The following is a 9,678-nucleotide window of genomic DNA, read 5'->3' on the forward strand; positions in this document are numbered from 1 at the left end:
TCTATCTATCTATCTATCTATCTATCTATCTATCTATCTATCTATCTATCTATCTATCTATCTATCTATCTATCTATCTATCTATCTATCTATCTATCTATCTATCTATCTATCTATCTATCTATCTATCTATCTATCTATCTATCTATCTATCTATCTATCTATCTATCTATCTATCTATCTATCTATCTATCTATCTATCTATCTATCTATCTATCTATCTATCTATCTATCTATCTATCTATCTATCTATCTATCTATCTATCTATCTATCTATCTATCTATCTATCTATCTATCTATCTATCTATCTATCTATCTATCTATCTATCTATCTATCTATCTATCTATCTATCTATCTATCTATCTATCTATGCCTCGGTGCTCTCATGGTCGTTTCGTTAATTTGGTATGTACCAAAGTTGGCATAGTATGTCAAGATTGTATGGCGAGCATAAATGATAGGTGATAACATAAATCCGATGACATGCGTATCATGTAGGTCATGTAACCGCCACCTACGTCATGGTATGTACCAAAATTGGCATAATATGACAGGAGTGTATGACGGACATAATGATCGGTCATGACATGAATATCATGACATGTGTGTCATGTAAGTCATGAAACAGCCGCCTACAGCTTGGTGCTCTCATGGTCGTTTAGTTAACTTGGCATCTACCAAAAGTGGCATAGTGTGTCAAGAGTGTATGGCGAACATAAATGACAGGTCATGACAGGAATGCCACGACATGCGTGTCATGTAGGTCATGAAACAGCTGCCTACGTCTTGGTGCTCTCATGGTCATCTCGTTAATTTGGTAGGCTCCCCGCACACTGCTTCTCATAACATCGATTCCCAATGGACGTGGGATCTGCCGTGTTTTTTTCTGGTGACAGTGCAGAAGATGACCACGACGAGAATAAATGATATTAATCAATTAATAAACGTTGATGACGTAATAACACCAATATAGCGTTGACCGATACCTTTTAATGCAGGGCAGACGGTCTCCTTTCTTTCTAAATTACGTTTCATTGGCTTACTCTCCAGATAAAAAGAAATGGCTACGCAAAGCTACGCTTCCCGGGAACGATTTCTTTCACTGTTTTAAGCCCACTCTTAAAATCTTCAACTAACATCACGGTCATTGCTTACTTCAGAAGTCGTTTGAATAATATTTTTCAAAGTACCAAAGTACTGTCAGCAACGATACAACGATCGCAGCAATAAGTGTTTAGTCGCTTACTCGAAGATGCTTCCGCTACCTTCTGAACAGTGTGCCCATTTCGTTGGCAAATACTTTGCCACGCCAGCCGGCAGTCAAAGGGAACCTAAAGAGCGCCTCCTGCGATGCTAGATTAGTGGCGGCATCCCACTTAATACAGAATGAGGTGCGCGAGCTATTCGTCCAGCGAAAACGTTTGCTAAAAGCTTCTCATACATAACAAGATAATGCGAACATGAAGCTAAAACGCGCCAGGACAGTTAACTTACACCTTAAAGAAAAGTATCTCGTCAGTGTTGGTGCGGCGCCGGGCCAAGTACTAGCTAAATTTCTTTAAAAAATTTTTTGCAGGCACACTTGAACAACATCGCAGGTAGAGGAACTTTCAGCATAGGCAATACCTATGTCCTGTCAATTAAATCAATACGCCGGTTCGTTTCGCGGTATCATGCAGCAATATTTTATTAATCGGTACAGAATGGAAATGTGGCTTGCGTTGTCGCACACCCTCCCCTACCTCCATAAAACAAACAAAAACAAATAAAAAGACAGACAAAAGGTAGCTCCTAAACGGCGACAGCTTTGCGCAGTGCCGATAATGCGTATCGACATGCGATTTTTTTATCTCCTTCAGGCAATCGCAGCTACAGCCGTTGCTGCAGTAATATCGTATCACACGTGCACGGCTTCGCAGTAATCCCCGGCGAGCGCTCGCTCCATTCACGCTTGCGAGTGCGCAAAGACGCAGGCGCGCGTATTACTCGCTCTGTGGAGCGATTACGAGGAGGGAGGGGGAGGTTGCATTGAAGCGGTGGAAAGGCGGCGCTTCAAAACCTATCGCCTTTATCACGTGCGCCCGCGAGCGCCAATCGAGGCGGCGAGAGTGTTCGCGTGCGACGTGACGTGAACGGCGACGCAGAGGAGAAGAGTAGGCACCGAGTGGGGACGGCCAGAAACCGTGCCAACCGTCCGGCGTTACGGACACCCCGTCGATTCGCGGAAGAAACGGCAACGCTCTCGCACCGCGCTCAGTCGCTTTCCGCCGCCGGTGTTTTCTGCAAGTGATGTTAACGAGCGACGTGTAAGGAGAATTAAAGAAACCTGTCGCGCAATGCCAGCCGCCGCGGCTGCTGATTTTGCGATGGACGGCGGTATTTCAACGCTGCCCGCTGCCGGCACGGCGGCTTTCTCTTTCGATGACCTGTCCCTGGACGAACTGGGAACCGACCTGGACTCGCTCTTCTCCAGCGACAGCCTACAGGACGACGACAGTGCTTCGACGTCAGCCTGCCACCAGGCCGTCGGCACGGATGCCGCGATGCTGCAGCTGCCGGAGTTCGGCATCTTCACCGAGCCGTGCTACCCGCTGTTCTGCGCCGAGCCGTCGGCCGCCCAGAGCGTGTGGACCGCCACAGGCCACGACTACCACCAGAAGGCGGCGGACTTCAGCCCGGACTCGGGCTACGAGGACGCCACCTCGGCTACGTCTCCTTCGCCGACACCCGAAGGGTGTCTCGAGGTTGACTGGTGCGACGAGTTCCCCGCCGACGGTTTGGACGACTTCGTCGTCCTCGGCGTCGGTCTCAAGACGCTCATGTCCAGCCTCAGCGAAGGTGACTCGTTCAGCTGCAACTTGCTGTCCTCGTCTAGTCCCGTGTTGTCCGTTCCGCAGCCTCCTCCCCCACCGCCGCCGCCTCTGACGAGAAAGCCTAACCAAAACTGGCTACCGCAGCGGCAACGAGCGACGGGTTCCGGACGCAAGCCAAAGTCTTCCAGCGTCGTCGCCGGCTGTGCGAGCGCGCCGCAGCAGCGGCGGCCGGGCGGTCGCGCTCCGCCGCCGACGCCCGTTGCCGCCAACGAGGAAGAGAAGCTCTTCTGCTGTTCCTACCCGGGCTGCAGCAAGGTGTACTCCAAGAGTTCGCACCTGAAGGCCCACCTGCGGCGGCACACGGGCGAGAAGCCGTTCGCGTGCCAGTGGCCCGGATGCGGCTGGCGCTTCTCGCGCTCCGACGAGCTGGCGCGTCACAAGCGCTCCCACTCGGGCATCAAGCCGTACCGCTGCCAGATCTGCGACAAGCGCTTCTCCCGGTCCGACCACCTCGCCAAGCACCTCAAGGTGCACCGGAGGGACAAGGTGAACGCGGGACCACTGACCGCCGGCCGGTCGCGGTCATCCGGCGTTGCTCGCGCCTGACCCCCCCTCTCATCGCCATCGTCACCTGCCGTTAATACTCTTGGACCTGAAGTGACAGCGCGGCCGAACCGCGCGTCTACGCCGTTGTCTTCGTTGCCATTCGTGCCCAGTGCCAATCTCAGGACCCCATTACTTGCGTGGCGGATTCCCGCTGGATAGAAGACGGGTGCGCTTTGTGCTGGTGCCGTGAGACCCACGAACTTTTCTTCTTTGTGACATCCCTTGCTTTCCCATAGGGACTCGGGCCTGTCTAATAAAGCGCCGTTCATATTTTTTTCCCCTCTGCACATTGGACTTGTGGCTTTGTCTTGGTCGCTGTCGCGGACGCCGCGTATCGTTCACGTGGTTTGTCGGAGTGCGCGTGCTCATTATCGGCCGTCAGTTCGGTCGTCGCGTTATCCGTGCCATTAGTCAGAGGGCCCGGAATTTTCCCTCCGCCGCTGCCCAACTTCCGCGCGGATGCCGTTGTCTACAAAACTCTGCTGCGCGAGCGCCATTCGCTCAGGCCACGCACTCAACCAACCAGGATATCCGGAAGCAAAGAGTCGCATAATCACGCGCGCGGTGGCCCTGAGTGCGGTCATTGCTTGCTTTGACTCAGATTAGTCCCGGTTGCAGAAGCGCGGTTAAGTCACCACGTATTTTCGTTCCCATGCAAGCGGCGCATGTATTTCCTTGGGCTTCTAGAAACACGTACGCCGCGATGCTCACGTCGCACACTTCTGTGCGTTCGGAATAGAAGAGAACGCGTTGTCGCAAACCGGCTCTGCGTTCAAAACATTTCGGTGTGTCGCGGTATAGTGCCTTCGTAAGCACTGTTTTCGTGCAGTTTGCGGCGATGCGCACACAGCACCTTATCATGCTTATCTAGAGCGTTTGCTCGGTGAGACAGTAGTGCGGTGCAGACGCTTTCAGTTCTCGTTTCTTTTCAGCGATTCCAATGTCGAGGCACTTTTCATGTTACATTTCAATGCGCGTTAGTGTAAGCGGCTGTCTCGAGAACAGTAACACGATAGTTCCTACTGCAATCCGTATCGCCGGTAGCACGTGCTGCGGTTGATGCATTACTGTGGCTGGTTGCAGGGGGACCTCTGGTCAGAATGCATTTTTTTTTTTTCGGTGCACGTATATTTCGTCTTCCACCCCGCAAGTATATGTGCAACGTGTATGTTATACTTATCTGGAAAAAAGAAAACTATCGGCGCTTAACTGTACTTACGTGCACAATTTGTACTCTCTCATACAATTTCGAGCATGAGTGTCTTGAACAGCTCTTCTCATGAAACCAAATTTAGAGACCTTCATTAAAAGCACAGTAAAATTTATGTATCCGGTTGCGTTTGTAATTATGTTCGTTTGAACTTTACTTTTACAGAAATTAGTTGCACCGACGACGTCAGCGAAACAGATTCCCAGTTCGATTTATTGCGACATCAGCGGCCCAACCTCGGCGACCTATTTGAGGATTAAAAAAGGTGGTTTTACGTGTCAGAATCACGATCAGTTTGAGGCACGCCGTAGTGGGAGAATCTGAATTAATTTTAACCCCCTGGATTTATTTAATGCGCCTAAATCTAAGCACCACAAGCGATTCTACATTTCGCCTACATCGAAGTGCAGGTACCGCGGCCGGGATTCAACAATCGAGCTCAGCATCGCAACACCATAGCTACTAAGCTATGCTGAGGCGCATTCCAGGTATGCAAACAAATTGTGCGCTCCGTACGCGGAAGACATATATAGACAGTTGACACTGTATATAGCGCTTGTCGGCGTCTTCTTTCTTCCATGGACTTGCATACTATTGTTTAGACAACTGGCACGATATGTGGGCGAGGAGAAAGCGCTGCGCGCGCCACCTGGTGGGGCGGAGCCCCCTAGCGAGCTGCGCACGAAGCGCACCTTACGCGCTCTCTCCGGTGCTGACGTCAGAGCATTATACGAGCGCGCGTAGCTGTTGCAAGTGAGCGAGCGATCAGGTGGGCGCCGGGAGAGGAGAAGCGAGATAGGAGGGAGTGACGTCACATCCGCTCTGCTAGGCAGATGTTCAGTCTACGCCAGGCAACTGTTTTCCATTAATTAACCGGTCAAATATCACTTCACCTTCTTGTGCGTGACGTCATTACTTCCACTTTCTACATCCGGCTTTTCAGGAATTTCACCAAAGTCGTGTTCACGTGGCGGGTCTCTAACGTATACGATCCTGTGCTTCGGTGTGTGGTAATCAGTCATTTCTATTTAATCCTAACTATTCCAAACACCTCAGTAACTCAACTTGTCTCCAAACTTATATTCTAATATATCTATAACGAAACCCATGAATTTTGTACGTTATCATTCTTTTTCTTTGTTTTTTTCTGATATTGAATCTCGTCTCCAGTCGTCTCAGTAGGTGAACCGGAGGGGAAGTTCTGCGCAAGGAACAGGAGTGTCACTCGGTGCTCGTGCGACTGAAAGAAAGAAAAAAGCAGAATATTTCCCGAGCCTGGGCCCGCCGACGGAATTTCAAATGTGCAACGTGTACAAGTGCACGCGACCAACATAATGTTGTACTGTTTAAATGAGCGCGATAAAAACTTTGCCGACGTTCGACTTTTTTCGCGCAACCCGCGTCCCGTAAGCTTTTAACCCCGCCAGTATATTTGTAGTCCCTGAAAAGGCGGTGTGTACTGTAGGTTTTGGATTTTGTCGAGAAGGAAGCGCTGCCTCTGAAGCAAGCAATCGAACACAAGACCCACAGCTTACTGCCTAATCGCCATTGGTAGTCTACTTCCATGGACTACAACTTCGTGTTACCATGAGTTACAGTGGGCAAGCATGTTCGATTTTAAGAAGCAACGTGCTTAAACCTTGACGTTTCTACTTGTCTTACATCCTAATCTTGAAGGTATGTTAACGGATCACGTACGTAAAGCTGTTACAACGCGGACGATTGCAGGTGCACTTGAAAGGTTTTGCGAACCAAAAGTTAGGGAAAGCAAACCACCACGCGTACAAAAGAACGCAAGAAGTTATACAAAAGAACACAAGCAGGGCGCAGGGGTTTGGGTACTCAAAGACGCTTGGTTGCGCTATTTCTGAATATCTATATTAGCACCCTTAAGGGTGTTAAATGGGTGTCTGAATGTACACAGATTGTCACATCCTTGAATCACTTTATATGCCAGATGTTTTATATACACCCTACAAAATGGGCGTCATCATACCCATAAGGGCGTTCGTCACCCTTGATACCTGTCTTTGCACCCGTAAGGGTGTTTAGAATAGGGTTCAAGTGTGACGAACTTATTTTCTGCGATGTCTGAAATACTGGTGTATACAGGGTGTCCCAGCTAACTTTAGCCAGAGTTTAAAAATATGCGAATGCCACGTAGTTGGACAGGACCATGCAAGGTAATGTTGTTTGCCGCCGCTTGGACATACTGAAATTATTTTTTTCAGTCCACCTAATTAGGTAATTAGTCTTAATTAATTAATCAACTTCTCAAATATTATAGTTACATGCAAAGTGTCAATGAGAAAATTGTGGAGCGACACGAAAAACTCATGACACAGCTTTCTCTTGTTCAATACGTGCTACATACAAGTGTTTTTCCGAGCGTGAAAGAAGCCCGCGTATACACGAAAAGTGCCTCGAGCGGCCAGTCGCGCGGCAATTTTGCGTGCATTTTCGAGCTTTTTTCACGCTAGGAAAAGCACTTGTATGTAGCACGTATTGAGCGACAGAAAGCTGTATCGGGAGTTTTTCGTGTCACTCTTCAATTTTATCATTGCCACTTTTCATCCAATTATAATTTTTGAGAAGTTGATTAATTGAGACTAATTATCTGATTAGGCGGAATGAAAAAGAAAATAATCTGAGTATCTCCAAGCGATGGAAAACAACATTATCTTGGTGCTGTCCAGCTACGTGGCACTTGCATATTTTTAAACACTGGTTAAAATTAGCAGGGACACCGTGTACATATGCTGGTTCCTTTGCAGCTTCCTGATACGTACGGGTGGATGTCAATTCTTTCCTTTCATGCAGCATCCTCAACCTTGCGGAATTCCGCAGAACTGATTTGCCATACTGGTACATATACCTACTTTCGACGACCGTTTCAAGATTTCTTGCGAAATGAAGCACCTTGACGACAGAAAGCTTAAAATTTAGGAATAAGTTAGCTTAGGTAACAATAATATCCCAAAACATTTTTCGCCAGTACATCTGTTACAGACACATCAAAGCTTCCACGTTGTCTTATACGACAACGTTACAACAAATTATCAGTCGCGATGCGTCCGGTTCAACCAAGTCATCACGATGCTGCCGCTCAGGGCGAATGACGTTTCGTTGCTGGCCACACCACGAACTCTAGAATTACCGAAACACATTGTTGGCTTGGACGGTGCAAGAGGGGCAAGCAAGCTTCACACAAGTTTCTGGTCAAACTACAATAATTACCAATGCGTGAAAGCTGTCGTGCCGTGAAGTGGATAGTGTGTTCGGCTGTCGCCTAAGTTCGAATAAAACTGTAGTGCGCTACTTCCACGACCTGTTTACGATTGGATCATTCGTCATTTCATTCAATATGTGCAATAATGCTCCGAGCTGAGCTAGAGAGAGGATGACGTGTCTGTGCAAAACCTATCCCACTAAGTCACTGCGCAGGTGATCCGTGTTTTGCCAATCCTGCCCTGCAGTGGCAAGGAAAACACCACGCACTGGAACTGCAGCTCCACGGAGCCATAGAAGGCAAAATTACTGACTGTATACACTAAATCGATAGTCAGTTACTCTGTAGTTACGAGTAGCCATTGAATATGCCCAAAAGGTCATCCTGCTAGCTATACCTTTTTTTTGTCACTTCAGGCAGTCTGCAGCGTCTTATTATATAACCTTGACACGTTTATTGAGAGTCAATAAGCCGCTGTGACTCAAGAGGGCATCTATTATTTCTGTCCTAGTTCCGCCGAGTATATCCTTGCTGAAGTATATTGGCCTCGTTAGGTTGCTTGTATGGACAGGTTAAGGGTACTCCCCTGACGACAAATGCATTTATGCCCTAAATGGTGCTAAAATGCTTACGATGCAGATATGCATAAAAAAAAAGAGAGGCAGCTCGCTCCGCCGCTGGTTATCAAAAGGCACTGACAAAGCAGGTTGCGAATTATCGAGAAATGTAGCGACGTACCGTGTTTAACGGATGTCAGCGGGCTGCCCTTCTCACGACGGGAAAATCAAGAGAAAGAACAAAAGATAGGAGAGAAACAAAAACGTTTAGCAGAGGACCGACAAATTATCAACGTGCGTAGGTTGCATTACACTCGTTCTCGGCGTATTTGCAAAAATAACTGATCCGCAGAAGCACCCCACGGAAGCACGGATATACATTTACAAGGGTGAAAAAAAAATGAATAAAAAAAACACCCCACGGGAACTCGAGCTCTGGAAAATACCGCACTAAGGAAAAAAGAAAAAAAAAAGACGTATTAGATATATATACCATGGCTTTCAAAGAAAAACCCTTTTTGCATAAGTGCGACAGTGATCTAGACTCATCGTGCGGGCAGCGCGGCTTCATCGAGAGACACGATCGTAAGCGCAATGCTACGGGGCTCAGCTGCATATATTCAGCGGCTGAGCTGGTGTCACGCCAAAGCAGGATAAGAATGAAATCCTTCAACTAGTATTCCGCACGGTGGGCTTCATACCCACGATACATATTATGGAGAACGCGTAAAGATAGGGAGCCACATACACGCACACAGAGACACACATTGAAATGTATGGATGAATATAAATATGCCAGCAAAATGATTATATCAGTAATGTCTTCAAAGCAATGAAAAAAAAAAAATAAAAAATAACATTTCGATCCATCCTTAAAAGTCTATACGTATTGTTGGAGAAATCGTATCTCCCGGTCCCAATCATAACGACAACTGTTGCAACAAGACCATACGGCGACTATTTCTGTTACGCCTGACTTCAGGAATGCTACAGCATACCTAGAATGAACAAGAAAAAAAAAAGAAAGAACAAAGCTCAGTTCGCTTCGACAAACGATCTTCGTTGGAACGCATTGCTGGGAAATAAGCCGATAAAAAAAATAATATCGTTCTCAAGAAGCGCGTCTTGCGGCTCAGCCGAAACCGCGCGGTGTCCAGAGCGTGCGTGACTGCAGCTGCGAGGCGCTGTCGACAGCGAAACTCGACCTTCGCCGTTAGTCACGCATGCATTGCCGTGTTTTGTCAGCGTCGTCCGAGCGTTC

The 9,678-nt window shown here is 47.9% G+C and overlaps 1 protein-coding gene across 1 annotated transcript; it reads left to right on the forward strand.

Moving 5' to 3' along the window:
* Positions 1 to 2,052: 2,052 nt before the first annotated feature.
* LOC135897628 (Krueppel-like factor 6) lies at positions 2,053 to 3,708 on the forward strand. The gene has a single exon (XM_065426312.1). It carries the CDS (start codon positions 2,339 to 2,341, stop codon positions 3,419 to 3,421), a length of 1,083 nt encoding a protein of 360 aa, XP_065282384.1. The 5' UTR covers positions 2,053 to 2,338; the 3' UTR covers positions 3,422 to 3,708.
* The last annotated feature ends 5,970 nt before the right edge of the window (positions 3,709 to 9,678 follow it).

The sequence above is a fragment of the Dermacentor albipictus genome, chromosome 5 (genome assembly GCF_038994185.2).
Source record: "Dermacentor albipictus isolate Rhodes 1998 colony chromosome 5, USDA_Dalb.pri_finalv2, whole genome shotgun sequence".
NCBI lineage: Eukaryota > Metazoa > Arthropoda > Arachnida > Ixodida > Ixodidae > Dermacentor > Dermacentor albipictus.

What these genes read in the sequence shown, in the direction of transcription:
- LOC135897628 (XM_065426312.1), top strand. Translation starts at nt 2,339, where the DNA reads ATGCCAGCCGCCGCGGCTGCTGATTTTGCGATGGACGGCGGTATTTCA.